Here is a 19,672-nt window from a genome sequence, read left to right on the forward strand (position 1 = left end):
GAAATGGTCCGCAATCTTGAGGAGGATTTTTTTGTTATTCAGACAAATCTGATCAAATCAAAGGGGGTTGGATGCAAAAAGAACAAATATCCTAATTGTTGTTTCTTAGAAAGATATATTACAGTGTTAAAGCTTAAACAGAGAGAGGTTACAAAAATAGGTGATGAGCTGAGTAAAAAAAATCCAATTAGTGACAGTGTGCAGCACTTCAATCTGTTTTAACAAACAGAAAATGAACACAACAGAAACATGCAATAACAGTTGAACATGTTCTTTAATAAGCAATAACTGTCATTCATATCCCATATAAAAATGTGTATTCTGATCTAGTGAACAATTTCCCAGTGTAAATTATTATATATACACATATACACAGACTTTACCTGTGAAGGTGTAACAGCAGGAGTCTCACAGGATGGACTGGCTTCTGCTGATTTCATTATAAGAAGCCTAAAGGGTTGTAATAGCAAATTAATTGGGTAAAATATTCACAAGATCAATTTCAGAATGTTTAATAAATTAACACAAGTTGTGCCAAGCATATGGTTTAATTTAAAAACAAATGAGAGACTCGAACATGTCAGTTCTTTGAATCAGCTAATTTAGGTGAATGTTGAAAGCATATGTATGCAATTTCAGTGAAAAACAACATGTGAACCAGCAACTTCAGTCCTTACTTGCAGGACATAATTTTCCTTGAGGTACAAAATTGTAAGAAAAATGTATAACCGTGGTTTCAGCTTATCATGAGATTTTTCTTTATTACATTACAAAGAAAAGTAAAGCTTGGAAAGTACTAGCAGAGATCGTTGGTGCCTCTGGTGAGTTTATGCAGCTAGTATACAGTTAGCTTTATTTGCTAATCACAGGACAAAGTTAATACGGAGTCCAGTACATAACATGTAAATCAACAACCAGGTTTTACACTGATTAATGCATTATTTAATTTGTGTTTAACTAGTTGGCTTTAAAAGCTATATATAGGTACTTGCCTTTCTCTATGGAACTGAAAACACCACAAACACTGGACAGGCCACGCCCACAACCAACACCCTTCACTTAGTGGTGTAACACAGGGTTAGAAACAGGCAATGAGCCAAAAGAGTCGACACTTATTGGTGAGCTGAGCCAAATGATCCGATTCACTGAAAAGGGCTGGAATTCCCATCCTACACAATGAGTCCGAAACATTCATAATAGCTGTTAGTGCAGATTTAAAAACACATCGACTCGTTAGTAGTCAATATTTCCAAATAAGTCAATAAATAAATGAAGAAACATAAATAAGCCAGTCAGTGTTTATAAATCAGCTAGCTGAACCGACTCCACCTAGGCTGAATCTCACATGGCTCTCCAATGGACATATAGAGCACTAGATAGGGTTTAGAAGCCGTCGTGTTATTACCCTATGTAGTGCACTTACACAGCAAGTAGAAATCAATTTGGTACTTAACCACTACTGTTAGCCGAGCAGCTAATTTAGCAAGCTAAAGTGTAACTCACCGTGGGCTTTAAAGCAGAACGGGATTTAAAGCCGTAAATACAAACACAATGCCGAGGGTTTAATGTTAACCTGATCTAGTCTAATTGCAATACTGTGATATAATTTTAACGCATAAACGAGTAGTTGTGTCAGAAAGCTCAGCTCTCCAGACAAACAACAGCTTCTTCTTCGTCTATTAAGTCTATAGGGCAGGAGTAGACGGAACACCGCCACCTATTGGAGACTTGTGTAATCACACCACCTATTGGAAATATTATAAATATTATGGTTAAAGAGAAACCGAAACTAAATTGAGCGGCTCATCTCAGTCGCCGAGAGAATTTGTATCCCGCGGAATTTGGCTAATTTTAAAATGAGTTCAGTGTTTGAGCATGGACTGCTTGAAGCATGTGGGAGGATCACAGACTAGGCTAGAGATGTATTAAAGATTGTTAAACACCATGGCTGCCTGGTCAGTAGAGAATTTCAGAATGCAGCCTTAGATACCTTTAGGGCCAGCAGCCTTCATGCTATTTACCTTCTACAGAACCCTTCTCACATTGTGATCTGAGGCGGGCACGAAGTAGAATAAAATGGCTACATGTGGATCTGTTATTGCCAACATACATTTCGAAAAACTCCTCACATTCAGTTTACTTGTGATTACACTTTTCCACCACCAGGGTTTTCTGCATATGAATAATCAGTAATGTACATACATTTGTGCACATCCTCATGGACAAGAAAAGAGTTTAAGCAAAAACCTGTGTGCATATCTCCAAGACCCTAGGAAAGGTCAGCAGACATGCTCATACTTGCATAGAAATAACAATGAAATTTCCAGAATTTAGGCCTGATGTAAATAGTCTCTGGCTTCCTTATTGGGGACAAATTTATACATTTAAAATATCCAGATTTATATATATATATATATATATATATATATATATATATATATATAAAGCCGCTTTGTGATAATGTACATTGTTGAAAGCGCTACACAAATAAAAATGAATTGAGTAACAGTACTAAGATGGGGCTGGTTTATAATATTCTTCTCAATAGTCTAGAAATTGTTGCTGGAGTCAAGGGAACAGCCCTCTCCTTTCTCTATGCATATAAAGTAAAACACCAGATACCGAGTAACTTCTTCCTGTTTCCTAATTAATTTAACGGGTTTAAAAAAAACATTTCTCAGTTGCCAATCTATTTAATTTGGCATCAGACTGAGAATTAGGGAAAATGAGTAAAATTGAAAACAAAATGAAACAGGAAAAAACAATTAAACATTAACATGTTCTTGATTATATTTGTTCCCTGTTCAACCAATAACAAGCACAGACATTTACATTTAAGGCATTTGGCAGACGCCTTTATCCAGAGTGACTTACAGAAGCGCTTTGCAGTCTCTATCAAGAAATTCATCTTAATAATAATTCACTAGGTCACATAACACCATCAGTCTAAAAAAAACCTCTGTTGGGGAGGTAATATAATAAGAAAAGCACACAGTCAATGCAAGATATTTTATTCATTTATTTTTTAAATAAAGTGATAATTTAGCCAAACTAATCTTCATATTAATACGGTCCTTTATATCCAATTTTTTGTTTAATATACAAATCCAAATCAAGTGTAATTAATGTTTTCTATTTAGTAAACCACACCAAATACAAAAAACATTAAATACAGTTGATGTAACTACTTGATAGTAATAGTTGATTTTCAACAAGGTTACAATTGCTAAAAAAAAAAATTATGCAAATGAACACAATTCTTTTTCTTCTTCTTCTTGTTTTGTTTTTGTACCACATGCTGACAGCTCTTTACAGTGTCTTAACTTGTATTTGAGTAAGAAAAACTCTTCTCTTCGAGCAGTGACATGGATTTTCTCCTTGGAAAGGTGAAGATGTGTCTGGAGCCTGAACCAAATTTCAGGAGCAACACGACATTTTCCCTGGGTGAACGCTCTGGTGATGGAGATGACATAATCAAATAAAACTCTTCCCACACTGTGAGCAGATATATGGCTTCTCTGCTGTATGAATGCGCTGGTGATATTTTGTAGAGTAATCTGGTGAGTGAAACTCTTCCCACACTGTGAGCAGTGCTACTGCTTCTCTTCAGTGTGAATTTGCTGATGTATTTCAAGATTACTCTGTCGTGTAAAACTCTTGCCACACTGTGAGCAGATATACAGCTTCTGTCCAGTGTGAGTGTGCTGGTGCCGTTGGAGAGTACTCTCTCTATTAAAATGTTTTCCACACTGTGAGCACTGATACGGCTTCTCTCCAGTGTGAATGTGTTCATGCCTTTTGAGATTACACTGTCGAGCAAAAGTCTTCCCACACTGTGAGCAGTAGTATGGCCTCTCTCCTGTATGAGTGCGCTGGTGCCGTTGGAGAGTAGTTTCTTGATTAAAACGCTTCCCACACTGTCCACAGTGAAATGGCTTCTCTCCTGTGTGGATGCGCTGGTGTATTTGCAGAGTATTCTGTCGAGCGAAACGCTTCCCACACTGTGAGCACTGAAACGGTTTTTCTCCTGTGTGAATGCGCTGGTGTTGTTTCAGATAACAACGTCCAGCAAAACGTTTCCCACACTGTGAGCATGGATACAGTTTCTCTCCTGTGTGACTGTTTTGATGCGCTTGAAGATGACTCTGTCGAGCGAAACACTTCCCACACTGTGTGCAGTGAAACGGTTTTTCTCCCGTGTGAACACGCTGGTGTTGTTTCAGAGGATACCGTCCGGCAAACCGTTTCCCACACTGTGAGCATGGATACAGTTTCTCTCTTGTGTGAATGGTTTGATGTGCTTGAAGATGACTCTGTCGAGAGAAACGCTTCCCACACTGTGTGCAGGCATAGGGCTTTTCTCCAGTATGAATGCGCTGATGGCGTTGGAGCACATTCTGGTAAGTAAAACTCTTCCCACACTCTGAGCAGGTATAGGGCTTTTCTCCAGTATGAACAAGCTGGTGGCGTTGGAGTGTATTCTGGTAAGTGAACCTCTTCCCACATTCTGAACAGTGATACAGCTTCTCTCCTCCGTGAATGCGTCTGTGCCGTTGGAGAGCACTCTCCTGATTAAAACGTTTCCCACATTGTGAGCAGCAGTAAGTTTCTTTCAGTCTGTGAGAAGTCTTAACAACGCGAGGACCAGTGCGTGTTTGCTTACATGTAGAGATTCTTGTGGTTTTTGGAGTTTCATGTGTAATTTCTTCTGATTTCAGCATGCTCGTATTTTCCTCATCGTGGCATCTCTTAATATGTTCGTGAAGGTCAATTTGTGACGTATAGAAAAGTGAACACAATGAGCAAGAGAAACCTTTCAATGGACAACTGCTCGTTTCTGGAACACAAAATGAATAGAAAAACGCAATGTTAAACAAAACTAGGTTGTTAGGACCTATCCACAAAGAATTAGTACCGTTATCTGAGGTTATTCATCCAACCAGTGAAGCAATACAAACAATAATAAAAGCAAAACCAGTATAATGAAATTGCCATTAAATAAACACTACACAAAATAACATTTATTAATATAACATGTTTTAAGAATTCTAGATGAGGCAGAGCAAAGCAGAAACCTGTACACAGACTGACATTATACTAAGTTATATACGTACAGTATCTCACAAAAGTGAGTACACCCCTCACATTTTTGTAAATATTTGATTATATCTTTTCATGTGACAACACTGAAGAAATGACACTTTGCTACAATGTAAAGTAGTGAGTGTACAGCTTGTGTAACAGTGTAAATTTGCTGTCCCCTCAAAATAACACACAGCCATTAATGTCTAAACCTCTGGCAACAAAAGTGAGTACACCCCTACGTGAAAATGTCCAAATTGGGCCCAAAGTGTCAATATTTTGTGTGGCCACCATTATTTTCTAGCACTGCCTTAACCCTCTTGGGCATGGAGTTCACCAGAGCTTCACAGGGTGCCACTGGAGTCCTCTTCCACTCCTCCATGACGACATCACGGAGCTGGTGGATGTTAGAGACCTTGTGCTCGTCCATCTTCCGTTTGAGGATGCCCCACAGATGCTCAATAGGGTTTAGGTCTGGAGACATGCGTGGCCAGTCCATCACCTTCACCCTCAGCTTCTTTAGCAAGGCAGTGGTCATCTTGGAGGTGTGTTTGGGGTCGTTATCATGCTGGAATACTGCATACTGATCATGCTCTGCTTCAGTATGTCACAGTACATGTTGGCATTCATGGTACCCTCAATGAACTGTAGTTCCCCAGTGCCGGCAGCACTCATGCAGCCCCAGACCATGACACTCCCACCACCATGCTTGACTGTAGGCAAGACACACTTGTCTTTGTACTCATCTGGTTGCCGCCGCACACGCTTGACACCATCTGAACCAAATAAGTTTATCTTGGTCTCATCAGACCACAGGACATGTTTCCAGTAATCCATGTCCTTAGTCTGCTTGTCTTCAGCAAACTGTTTGCGGGCTTTCTTGTGCATCATCTTTAGAAGAGGCTTCCTTCTGGGACGACAGCCATGCAGACCAATTTGATGCAGTGTGTGGCGTATGGTCTGAGCACTGACAGGCTGACCCCCCACCCCTTCAACCTCTGCAGCAATGCTGGCAGCACTCATACGTCTATTTCCCAAAGACAACCTCTGGATATGGCGCTGAGCATGTGCACTCAACTTCTTTGGTGGACCATGGCGAGGCCTGTTCTGAGTGGAACCTGTCCTGTTAAACCGCTGTATGGTCTTGGCCACCGTGCTGCCGCTCAGTGTCAGGGTCTTGGAAATCTTCTTATAGCCTAAGCCATCTTTATGTAGAGCAACAATTCTTTTTTTCAGATCCTCAGAGAGTTCTTTGCCATGAGGTGCCATGTTGAACTTCCAGTGACCAGTATGAGGGAGTGTGAGAGCGATGACACCAAATTTAACACACCTGCTCCCCATTCACACCCGAGACCTTGTAACACTAACAAGTCACATGACACCGGGGAGGGAAAATGGCTAATTGGCTATTTGGACATTTTCACTTAGGGGTGTACTCACTTTTGTTGCCAGCGGTTTAGACATTAATGGCTGTGTGTTGAGTTATTTTGAGGGGACAGCAAATTTACACTGTTACACAAGCTGTACACTCACTACTTTACATTGTAGGAAAGTGTCATTTCTTCAGTGTTGTCACATGAAAAGATATAATCAAATATTTACAAAAATGTGAGGGGTGTACTCACTTTTGTGAGATAATGTATTTAACATTTATTGTAATATGAATACAATTTTTCTACAAATATTTTTGTAGTCATATGTTGAAAACAGCATGCCCACTGTGAAACATGATAATGGTAGCGTAGTGTTGTTGGGGATGTTTCTCATCAGCTGGAACTGGTGGCAATCTGGTCAGGGATAATTGTTCTGAACAACCTGTTCCTGTCTGCAAGAGACTTTAAACCAGTGGAAATTCATATTCCAAATGGACGACGACCCTAAACATACCTCCAAAGAACGCTAATGTGTTAGAATGGTGCAAGACTTCAATTAAACTGAGAATCTCTCTCATATCCCAGAGCACTTGTATCTGTGATTGCGGCCAAAGATGGTTCTAACAAGTACTGGTCCAGGTGGGACACTTTTTTGCTAAAAAGCAAAAACTTATAGTCTGCCCTCTCTCAGCTATCTCCTGGTATTTATTAATGGCACCCCTCATTATGTCCTTTCTCCACTGGTTGTACAGACATCTTCCTTCCTTTCCCTTTCTCTTCTCTCTTTGTCCTTTCTTTGCCTGTCCTCCTGCCATACTGTCTGCAATGCAAAATATTTCAAAAGACCGTTAAGATTTTGCATGGATAAATATCTAAGCATATGAACCTATTTTTCACCCCCAAATTTCTGTGTAACTTCTGTGTAAGTGTGTGTGTGGCCCATTTTAGCTAGCTGGTTAAGCTAAAATCGACCACTACCTAAAATTATGGGGTTTTTTTCTTCACAAAAATCAGTTTCTTTTTAAATTTAAACTTTTTTATCTCAAAGAGCCTGTCAAAACATTGTTCATAAACATTTTGCTTCGTTGGTAAGCTTATAATTGCTTTATCACCCTTATTAGTGATGAATGAAATTTACTGTTATGCTCAATGTTTCAAGAGACAATAAGTGTTAAAAATGTAATATTTTGACATTACCTCTTATGGAGCACTTTTTGTCCCAGATGGAGTTGAAAGTGACGCCAAGATCCTTAGCGTACTTCTCTTCATACCACACCAAAAGCTCCTGCCTTGGTTTGATGGGTCGACAGCAACGGTAGAAAATCTCCCCTTGATACTGGAATGCCACCAGATTAGTCTCTTCATTATTATGAGCACAATTAACATATCTGGTTAGATGAGGAAAAGAGACAACACAGGAATTAAAATCACAAAAAGGCCACAGTGTGCAGCAACACAAAAGTCAAACCATTCTAAACAAAAACTCAGCCCACAGATTCAGTAATGTAATCCTCACCTCATCCAATTCGCATGGGTCACTCTCTTAGCATCTATATATTTCTCAAAATGCCTGCTCTTGCAAATCTGCAAAAAAAAAAATGTATTAATGTTAACAATGTCTTCAAATTAAGAAAGCAACAATCATGATAGTCTAGGCAAATAATATTCACATAATACACATACACACTATTACACACAATCAAAAAACAAAAGAATGTAGATGAGAACAAATTCCAAAATCAGTTGCAATGGCAATAAAGGGGTGGACAAACGATACATTTATTAGTTAGGCCAGTAGGCAGGTAAAAAGCTCCAATGTGCTGCCTAGTCCCATATTCTGGTTTCCCATTAACTGACTATGTAAAACATGGTAGCTAACATACAGTTATGTGAAAAAATAAGTACACCCCATGGGTTTTTTTGTGTGTGTGTGTTTTGTTTTTTTTTTGTTTTTTTTTTTACATATTTGGACAAGCAAAAAAACACTTTGAAACAGTGCCTATTATTAAAGGTGATACACTATCAAATGACACATAAAATTGACATTTTGTAGCAATTTTCACAATTTAAATGAACAAAAAATCAAATCAGGTCACATGGAGAAACTAAGTACACCACTACATTTATCAAACCTTCAAATCCATAAGATTAGAATCAGGTGTTGAACACTGGGTGCCAGCGATTAGAACCTGCCTAGGGAGTGCAGGTGAAACCGGTCTTATTTATACCCCTCTCATATCTAGTGTCTGGTGTTCCCTTTCCTAATAAGGTTGTTTGTGGTGTCCTCAAACCAAGATCTAAAGAGTTCTGTAAGGCCTTCAGAAAAAAGGTTACAGATGCCTATGAGTCTGGCAATTGATTGAAATAGATCTCCAAATTCTATGGAAGACATCATTCCACTGTAAGGGACATCATCCACAAGAGGTGCAGATTTCAAACGACTGCCAATTTGTCCAGGACTGACTGTCCCAGCAAGTTCAGCTCAAAAGTAGACCTCCTAATGCAAAAAGAAGTCTCCAAGAACCCCAAAATTTCACCATAGGATCTGCTAGTAAGTCTTGCAACTGTTGGTGTCAAAGTGCATGCTTCTACAATCAGAACGAGATTGCACAAATTTGACCTGCATGGGAGGTGTGCCAGGAAAAATGCATTTGCAAGACTACAGTTTGCCAATGAGCATATAAGCAAAGACCAGGCCTTTTGGAATAATGTCCTCTGGACAGACGAATCAAAGATAGAGTTGCTTGACCACAGTCACATATTTGCCGCTGACCAAAGACAGCTTTTCAGGAGAAGCACCTCATACCAATTGTGAAGCATGGTGGTGGAAATGTTATGGTTTGGGTTTGCTTTGCTGCCTCATGGACTGGACAGCTTGCATTCATTGCTTCAACTATGAATTCTGCATCATATCAAATGAGAAGATAACGCTTGAAGATAATGTGAGGCCACCTGTCCAAAAGTTGAAGTTGAACTGAAAGTGGACCTTTCAACAGGATAATGATCCCAAGCACACTAACAAATCCACCAAGGAATGGCTCAAAAAGAAGAAATGGAGGGTTATGGAATGGCCTAGTCAAAGTCCAGAATCCCATTTAAATGTTATGAAGGGATTTGAACATGCAAGAAAACCCTCAATCATCTTGTAACTGAAAGAACATTGCATGGAAGAGAGGTCAAAAATTCCAGCAAGCCGATGTCAGAGACTGGTGAACAATTATGCAAAACGCCTACAAAAAGTTATTTCTGCTAAAGGGGGCAATACTAGCTTCTGAGACCAAGGGTGTACTTACTTTTTCCCCACAGAAGTATATCATATCTATTGATATTTCTGTTGAATAAATGATTGAAAAAGCTCATTTTCCTTGTGGTTTTATTCAAGTATATCAACTTTATTATTAGGCACTGTTTCAAAGATGATCAAATGTTTGCTGGTCAGATATGTCAAAAAAGCCAACCATTTCCATGGGGTGTAATAACATGGTAGGCTACTTCAGTTAATGAAGACTAAGCTAAACAAAAATGTGTATAATTACTGTCTTCTTCTAACATAGTTTCTAGTTTACAACATTCAGAAAAACACAAGTCATGTAAAATATTTAAACTATGAGATTTGGTGTTCTATTGTCACATCACATGTAAAAGATCATATAAGTGTCTTCATTTTCTCTCAATATGCCAACATCTTATATATATATATATATATATATAAAAACATGTTGGCATACATACACAGTATCTCACAAAAGTGAGTACACCCCTCACATTTTTGTAAATATTTGATTATATCTTTTCATGTGACAACACTGAAGAAATGACACTTTGCTACAATGTAAAGTAGTGAGTGTACAGCTTGTGTAAGAGTTTACACAAATTTACACTCTTACACAAGCTGTACACTCACTACTTTACATTGTAGCAAAGTGTCATTTCTTCAGTGTTGTCACATGAAAAGTTATAATCAAATATTTACAAAAATGTGAGGGGTGTACTCACTTTTGTGAGATACTGTATACGTAAACTAATTGTTAAGAAACGTACTCACCACCCAAGAGTAGCTACTCGCCATGGCTTCTTCTCTATCTACCAGGTCTCCCTGGTAAGGCCCAAAATGGGCACCAACTGGAACAGTATCCCCCTTATTAAACACTCCCAGGCCTGCACCAGGAATACCAGATTTCTGAACCTCTAGACCAGGGGGAAGGGTTTGTCTGGCTCTATCTGAAACCCCCATTGGAACAGGGGTATCAGGGAGGAAGAGAGCTGGACCGTGTATTTCACACTTGTTGAGAAAGAAGGATCTACAGTGCTCACAGTCTAGAAGGACAGAACAAAGGAAGTAAACATACAATATCGCACAGGTCCAAGAGGAATTTATGATTAAATCTTAATTGATCCATTCTTCTAGTTGTTTTCCTGTCCAGGATGTAAGATTTATGTTTATTGAACTGTAAAGTGATTTTCAGTGTGAAAAGTTTGTGATTGGTCACAAATTAGACTCAGTTAAGCCCCATCCACATGTACAGATATTTCTGAAACATAGTTTTTTTCTGTGCACTGTGAATGGAGATTTTGGATAAAACACAGAAAAACACTTTGTTAACCTAAGTTAAACCAGAAGCAGTAGTTCCACCTCACTGTCCATCTGCAAAAAATTTGAATGCCCATATTTGTCATTTTCCAATTAGAACTTTTGGCCAACAACAACCCTGACCAGGATTAGATTAAGCAGTTAATGAACTGAATGAATGAAATGTGATCATGTTGGTGTTTTTCTGCATTTCTCCTTCTATACTGCTCCATATGCAGGTCTTATCTTTACTCTTGAGGCATTCAGATGTGAGAGTAAACTGAGAGTAACTGTTGTCTTACAGAGATAGTCATTTTCATTAGTTTCTTCTTCTTTTAAAGGTTGTTCTTGGAATTCTTCCATCTGTTGGTCCACAATGGTCAGGTGAACCACACAGCTTGATGTCTCACCACCTAAATTTTCATTATTTGAAAAGATGAAAGAAAAGGAGATTAACCACAAATTAAAATCTAGTTCAACTAAAAGGTTAACAGTTCAGACTGGACCCTAATGTTTTGTTGCCATACAAAAGTAATCTCCATCTTCAGGTTCTTCTTTTACAAGATTCTCATGAAATACTTCATTCTGTTGGTCCACAGCGGTGACACGTCCCACACAGCTTGATGTCTCACCACCTGAAGTTTCAATGTTTGAAACAATGCGAGAGGATTAACCACAAATTAAAACTAGTTAAACTAAAAGGTTGAATAGAGTTATCATATTTAGTCAGAGACTGGACCCTAGTGTTTTGTTGCCGTACAGAAGTAATCTCCATCTTCAGGTTCATCTTTTACAAGCTTTATATGAAATCCTTCATTTTGCTGCTCCACAGAGGTGACATATCCCACACAGCTTGATGTCTCACCACCTAAAGTTTCATTATTTGAAAAAATATGAGAAGATTAACCACAAATTAAATCTAGTTAAATTAAAAGGGTGAACAGAATTATCATATTTAGTCAGTGGCTGGATTCTAATGTGACCTGTTGCCTTACAGAAGTAATCTCCGTCGTTAGATTCGTCTTTTACAAGCTTCTCATGAAATACTTCATTCTGTTGGTCCACAGAGGTGACACGTCCCACACAGCTTGATGCCTTGCCAGCTGAAATTGCATCATTTAAATTAATATAAATAGGTAACACTTATTAAATACAAAAATGAGAGGAAAAGTAAATGCCTATAAGGAATTGAATTGATAAATGTCATGAACTTCCAGACACAATTGAAGCCTAATTAAACAAGTAAGCAAATAACGCTTCAAGCAAGACCATAAAAACACAATAGCAGCTCTTTCTTATAACTAAGTACTAATATTTGTAGATCATGTTATTTAGATATCCTGTTTCATAGTCATATGTGATGTAAGTTATGCTGGACTTTCTGATTATGAATACAGACTAAGGCCCCTTTCGCTGTAGTGAGTTATTTCATTTTATTCAGGTCTAGAACATGTCTGCATACCGGCTGTGGGGCAACAGGAGGCAATCATCACTATTATAACTACATTTTCAACATCAGCTTGATCCATCACAGCCTTTAAAATCAGTCTATATTCTAATGTGCACTGCATTATAGATATAGTTTTCATCTTTACAGTATTCTTCTTTTAAAGGCTTCTGATACTTCCTGCTGTTGGTCCACAGGGGTGACCTGTCTTACAGAATTCAACATCGCACCACCTGAAGTTTCAACATTTAAATTTAAATGCAGATATGTTGAGTAAAAAATGTTTATGTAGTGTTATTTATCCTCTTTCCTTACAGTGGTAGTCATCATCTTCAGGTTCTTCTTTTATAACCTTCTTTTGAAATTCTTCCTTCAGTTGGTCCTCAGGACTGAAGTCACCCACAGAGCTTGTTGACCCTCCAGCTGAAGTCACGGAAGTGTTTGTCTGTACAGCCTTGCTCAGCTAAAGTCAGAACAAAGGACAATAATACATACAGTGTACATAATACACATTTAACAAATAATCTTTATGAAATTGTTTGCTAGGTTTGTAATCTTTGGTTTGTCAGAATTTTCTTTTTCACGCCTTATAAAACAGACTTGTTTAATATGTATAAGTGACTAGAAGTACTGCTTGCCAGGAAAGAAAGGCAGTAGAATAGGGTCAAATGTGAGCAACACCTGAGTCTATTGAAAACAAAATCAACTGATTAAACAGCTGGAATCAGGTGTGGCTCCTGCTTGACTGGAATGAAAACCCGCACCCACACAGGCCGTTTGTGGATAAGATTGGACACCATTCAACACTAAAGAGGTTGAAATGAGGAATGCTGGTCTGCTAGTCCTGACCCTTTGTGCATTATCAATAAATGCATTTTATGAGACTGTTAACACAGAATTTGGCAAGCAGATATGTTCTGTTTCACTGTATTAAAGGAAAATTAAGTACATAACAGATCAACTCACAGACCACACAGTACAACTACCTGGGTTCTCCCTTCACTGCATGGACAGGACAAAAAATCCGGGGTGGTAGACTGTGTGTTATGATCAATGACAAAAAAACGGCCACGCACAGAGCGCCCATCGTCTTATGGAATTATGCGCACCAGACCTGGAATACCTCGCCGTCAAATATCGTACCTTTTTTTGAACCAGAGAATTCACCTCTGCCATCATCAAGATTGTTTATAATCCACCTCAGGCCCACACAGACACTGCTTATTGACACTACACAGGGACAGTGGACTGCTACAAACAAAGAATCCAGACACATTGCTGGTGATTATCGGTGACTTTAAATGGTCTGCACTTATATAGCGCTTTTATCCAAAGCGCTTTACACTGTCTCATTCACCCATTCACACACACGCACACACTCACACACCAATGGTAGTAGAGCTGCCATGCAGGGTGCTAACTTGCCATCAGGAGCAACTTGGGGTTCAGTGTCTTGCCCAAGGACACTTCGGCATGTGGAATCATGTGGGCCGGGAATCGAACCACCAACCCCACGATTAGTGGACAACCCGCTCTACCACCTGAGCCACAGCAGCCCCAACAAAGTTAACTTGGAAAAAGTCATGGCAGATTCATCAGCACACAACATGCAGTACACAGGGAGAAAGGACACTGGATCACTGTTATACACAACACAGGGACTGCTATAAGGCAATAAAAACTGCAGAGCTGCAGACCATCAACCACATCCTACGCACTTCCCCTTTCCCACCTGGACCAGAAGAAAGGGAAGCACGTCCGGATGCTGTTTGTGATGTTCCACCTTTAACACCATCATCCCCTCACACCTATGCAAAAAGCTCCAGAACATGGGATGGAACTCCTTCATATGCCATTGGATCCTGGATAACTGGACATCCCCAGGTGGTCAGGATGGGAAACCATACCTCCTCCAGCCAATCTCTCCTTGAATGTCACCAAGACTAAGGAGATGATTATTGATTATATGAGGAAGCAGGTGAGGAACTACAGCCACCTGATTATCAATGGGGCCACAATCAAGAGAGTGAGCAGCTTCAAATACCTAGGGGTCCACCTCACAGAAGACCTCTTCTGGACAACTCACACACAAACAGCTTGGTGACAAGGGCCTGCCAGTGTCTCTAACATCTGCGATGTCTGGCCAGGTTCAGTCCAAGGGTAGTGGTAGCTCAGTGGACTGTTGACTGGAAGGTCATGAGTCACAAAGCTGCCACTGCTGGGCCCTTGAGCAAGGCCCTTAACCCTCAACTGTTCAGTTGTATAAATTAGATGAATGTAAGGCTCTCTGAATAAGGGCTTCTGCAAAATGCCATAAATGTCAGTGTTCAAGGTCTCCCACAGGGTGCTGAGGGCTTTCTTAAAATCTGTAAAATCACACTTAAAATCTGTATCCTGTGTTTATATATTTCTGTAAAGCTGCTTTGAGACAATGTCCATTGTTAAAAGTGCTATACAAATAAAACTGATTTGAACTGAATTGAATTTCTACATTGGGGCTTCTCTTCTCACAGGGAGCATCACCGCCTGGTTCGGAGGCACCAGAGTGGTGAGGACAGCGGAGAACAATGTGTATTCTGATTATTCTAGTGAACAATTTCCCCACTGTAAATAATAATAATAATAATAATAATAATAATAATAATTATTATTATTATTATTATTATTATTATTATTATTATTATAACTTAATGAATACATAGACTTTACCTGTGAAGGTGTAACAGCAGGAGTCTCACAGGATGGACTGGCTTCTGCTGATTTCATTATAAGAAGCCTAAAGGGTTGTAATAGCAAATTAATTGGGTAAAATATTCACAAGATCAATTTCAGAATATTTAATAAATTAACACAAGTTGTGCTAAGCATATGGTTTAGTTTAAAAACAAACGAGAGACTCGAACATGTTGCTTCTTTGAGGCAGCTAATGTAGGTGTATGTTGAAAGCATATGGCAGCAATTTCAATGACAAGCAACGTGTGAAATGTGACTTTCTTAATTCTATACAAATTAAGTACGACGCTATAAAGCAATAAATCCAGGCCGGTGGTCCAAATGAGTTTCTCAGACCAATCATAAGGCAATTAATATTTACCCAGTATTTACACAAAAATGTAAGAAAACTTGTAACCATGGTTTGATCTTATCCTGTCGTCTTACATTTGTGCTTGAAAGTTTGTGAACCCTTTAAAATTTTCTACATTTTTGCATAAATATAATCTAAAACACCAAATTTTCACACGTCCTAAAAGTAGCTAAACAGAACCAAATTAAACAAATGAGACAAAAATATTTATATCATGATCCAATATTACATTGTGTACAACTGTGAGTGGCAAAATTATGTGAACCTGTCAGTATCTGGCGTGAGCCTCTTGTGCAGCAATAACTGCAGATAAACGTTTGGGGTAACTGTTGATCAGTCCTGCACATCGGCTTGGAGGAGTTTTATCCTGTTCCTCAGTACAGAACAGCTTCAACTCTGGGATGTTGGTGGGTTTCCTCACATGAACTGCATTCTTCAGGTTCTTCCACAACATTTCTATTGGATTAAGGTCAGGACTTTGACTTGGCCATTCCAAAACATTAACTTTATTTTTCTTTAACCATTCTTTGGTAGAGTGACTTGTGTTTTTACGGTCGTTGTCTTGCTGCATGACCCACTTTCTCTTCAGATTCAGTTCACATACAGATGTCCTGATATTTTCCTTTAGCATTCGCTGGTATAATTCAGAATTCATTGTTCCATCAATGATGGCAAGTTGTCCAGGCCCAGATGCAGCAAAACAGGTCCAAACCATGACACTACCACCACCATGTTTCACAGATGGGATAAAGGTCCTTATGCTGGAATGCAGTGTTCCCATTCTCCAAACATAACGCTTCTCCTTTAAACCAAAAATTCTATTTTGTTCTCATCAATCCACACAATATTTTTCCATTAGCCTTCTGGCTTGTCCATGTGATCTTTAGCAAGGTGCAGAAGGGCAGAAATGTTCTTTTTGGAGAGCAGGGGCTTTCTCCTTGTAACCGTGCCATGTACACAATTGTTGTTCAGTGTTCTCCTGATGGTGGACTCATGAACATTAGCCAATGTAAGAGAGGTTGTTTTAGTCCTTTAGTTGCTTAGAAGTTACCCTGGGTTCCTTTGTGACCTTGTGGACTATCTCCTTTGTTCATGCCATAATACACTTCCACAAAAATGTGTTGTGAAGATCAGACTTTGATAGATCCCTGTTCTTTAAATAAAACAGGACGCTCACTCAGATCTTATCGTCATCCCACTGATTGAAAACACTTTACTCTAATTTCACCTTCAAATGAACTGCTAATCCTAGAGCTTCATATACTTTTGCCACTCACATATATGTAATATTGGATCATTAACCTCAATTAATAAATAACCAAGTATAATATTTTGTTTAATTGGGTTCTCTTGATCTACTTTTAGGACCTATGTAAAAATCTGATGTTTTAGGTCATATTTATGCAGATATATTTATATATAAAATACACATTTCTAAAGGGTTAAACTTTAGAAATTTAAAACACCACTGTATATTCTATATGTACTGTCATTTCTCTTTATTAAATTACAAAGAAAAGTTAAGCTTGTAAAGTAGTAGCAGAGATCGTTGGTGCCTCTGGTGAGTTTATGCAGCTAGTATACAGTTAGCTTTATTTGCTCATCACAGGACAAAGTTAATACGGAGTCCAGTATGTAACATGTAAATCAACAGCCAGGTTTTACACTGATTAATGCATTATTTAATTTGTGTTTAACTAGTTGGCTTTAAAAGCTATATATAGGTACTAGCCTTTCTCTATGGAACTGAAAACACCACAAACACCGGACAGGCCACGCCCACAAACACCTTTCACTTAGTGGTGTAACACAGGGTAAGAAACAGGCAATGAGCCAAAAGAGTCGACTCTTATTGGTGAGCTGAGCCAAATGATCCGATTCTCTGAAAAGGGCTGGAATTCCCATCCTACACAATGAGTCCGAAACATTCATAATAGCTGTTAGTGCAGATTTAAAAACACATCGACATCGTTAGTAGTCAATATTTCCAAATAAGTAAATAAATAAATCAAGAAACATAAATAACCAGTCAGTGTTTATAAATCAGCTAGCTGAACCGACTCCACCTAGGCTGAATCTCACATGGCTCTCCAATGGACATATAGAGCACTAGATAGGGTTTAGAAGCCGTCGTGTTATTACCCTATGTAGTGCACTTACACAGCAAGAAGAAATCAATTTGGTACTTAACCACTACTGTTAGCCGAGCAGCTAATTTAACAAGCTAAAGTGTAACTCACCGTGGGCTTTAAAGCAGAACGGGATTTAAAGCCGTAAATACAGACACAATGCCGAGGGTTTAATGTTAACCTGATCTAGTCTAATTGCAATACTGTAATATAATTTTAACGCATAAACGATTCGCTGTGTCAGAAATCTCAGCTCTCCAGACAAAAAGCAGCTTCTTCGTCTGAATCTAAAGGGCAGGAGTAGACTGAACACCGCCACCTACTGGAAACTATTGACAAATTGTGTCATTGTAAATACTGTATTATGGCTGAAATTCCCAACATTTTGGTAATAAACTAGTGGAACAGTTTAACTGATCCATGTAGATTTGCCTTTCCTTTGGGGTGATAATTAGAACACAAACCGATCCATGTGCATGTTAAATGGCTTTAATTTAACAGTATTTTATGCTACATATAAAAAAGCATAGAATTACACTGTCACTGGTTTAAAACCATCAGTCATTGAGTGGTATTTGAAGCTGTGCAGGGAGACTCCCAAAGGACACTGTATGAGATGATATAAGATTTTCAGGTGGGAAATTCCAGGGTTACAGCTGCAGAAAAGAGACAATTGAGAGTGTATAATTATACAAAATGGTAGCAGTATAGAGTGATGGGGAAAAAAGTACATGCTCCATCAGTTCTGTGTTTTTATTTATAAAATAACAATTGATGTGAATGGGTGTGCAAATGGGTGTGTGTCTGATTGTGCCCTGCGATGTGTTGGCACCCCGTCCAGAATATCCTCCACCTTAAACAAGTCCCCAGGGATAGGTTCCAGGCTCCCCACGACCCTGTGTAGGATTAACTGTACAGAAAATGGATGGATGGATGGATGGAAATAACAAATGGGTGACCTTTACCAACTTCTATAAACAAACAAAAAACCTCAGGTGACAAAAAAAAAAAAAAAAAAAAGAACAGATATCAATATGTAGTCATTTTCCCCAAAAAGTAAACCAACATTCAGAAACCAGGTGGGGAAAATAAGTACACCCTTCCTACTTCCACTATCTTTAAGAGAGTAAGTAGCAGCCAGGTGTTACTAATGAAATACACAACTATCTCTATAAGGTAGAACTTTTAGCAGAAAGTCTTCATATGGTGTTCTGAGAACTCAGATGTGTGTCTACATCATGCCAAGAGGAAAGGACATCAGTCATGACCCCAGAGAACCAATTGTTACTGCCCATCTATCTCAGAAGGGTTAAAGCCCATCTCCAAACAATTTGAAATTTACCATTCTACAATGTGAAGAATTGTTTACAAATGAACAGTTGCCAGTTGCCAATCTCCCCAGGAGTCCCAGCAAATTCAGTCCATGCTCAGACCTTTAAATGCTCAGAGATATAAAGAAAACCCCCCAGAGCTACCTCATGTGACCTACAGGCCTCTGTAAGCACATTAAATGTTTATGCACATAGCAGCACAATCAGAATCGAGAATGGCTGTCATGGAAGGGTGGCTAAGAAAAAGCCTTGTCTCTCCAAAAAGAATATGGAATATGACTTAGGTTTGCAAAACTGCATCTGAACAAACCACAAACATTCCGGAACAATATCCTTTGGACTGATGAGACCAGGGTGGAGATGTTTGGTCATCATGCCCAGTGCCATGTCTGGTGAAACCCAAACAGAGCGCATCACCATAAACACCCCATACCAGCTGTGAAGGATGGTGGTGGAGGGGTGATGATTTGGGATTGTTTTGCAGCCACACGACCTGGGACTTGCAGTCATTGTGACAATGATGGACATCACTTGATACCAGAATATTCTTGAGACAAAAGTGAGGCAATCTGTCCAGCAGCTTAAGCTGGGTTGAAATTGGGTTGTGCAACAGGACAATGATCCCAAGCACACCAACAAATGAACATCTGGCTAC

At 39.0% G+C, this 19,672-nt stretch overlaps 1 protein-coding gene across 1 annotated transcript in view; it reads right to left on the reverse strand.

Moving 5' to 3' along the window:
* LOC128616295 (uncharacterized) overlaps positions 1-19,672 on the reverse strand; it is a 33,465-nt gene extending 13,793 nt beyond the window's left edge. Inside the window, 14 exon segments of the mRNA XM_053638870.1 lie at positions 384-450; positions 993-1,058; positions 2,043-2,050; positions 3,246-4,837; positions 7,653-7,843; positions 7,972-8,039; positions 10,501-10,772; positions 11,328-11,438; positions 11,553-11,660; positions 11,786-11,893; positions 12,021-12,128; positions 12,788-12,935; positions 15,182-15,248; positions 17,798-19,672. Of these exon segments, the coding sequence (XP_053494845.1) occupies positions 384-450; positions 993-1,058; positions 2,043-2,050; positions 3,246-4,837; positions 7,653-7,843; positions 7,972-8,039; positions 10,501-10,772; positions 11,328-11,438; positions 11,553-11,660; positions 11,786-11,893; positions 12,021-12,128; positions 12,788-12,935; positions 15,182-15,238 (2,904 nt within the window). The 5' untranslated portion in view covers positions 15,239-15,248; positions 17,798-19,672.

Source organism: Ictalurus furcatus, chromosome 12 (genome assembly GCF_023375685.1).
Source record: "Ictalurus furcatus strain D&B chromosome 12, Billie_1.0, whole genome shotgun sequence".
Taxonomy (NCBI): domain Eukaryota; kingdom Metazoa; phylum Chordata; class Actinopteri; order Siluriformes; family Ictaluridae; genus Ictalurus; species Ictalurus furcatus.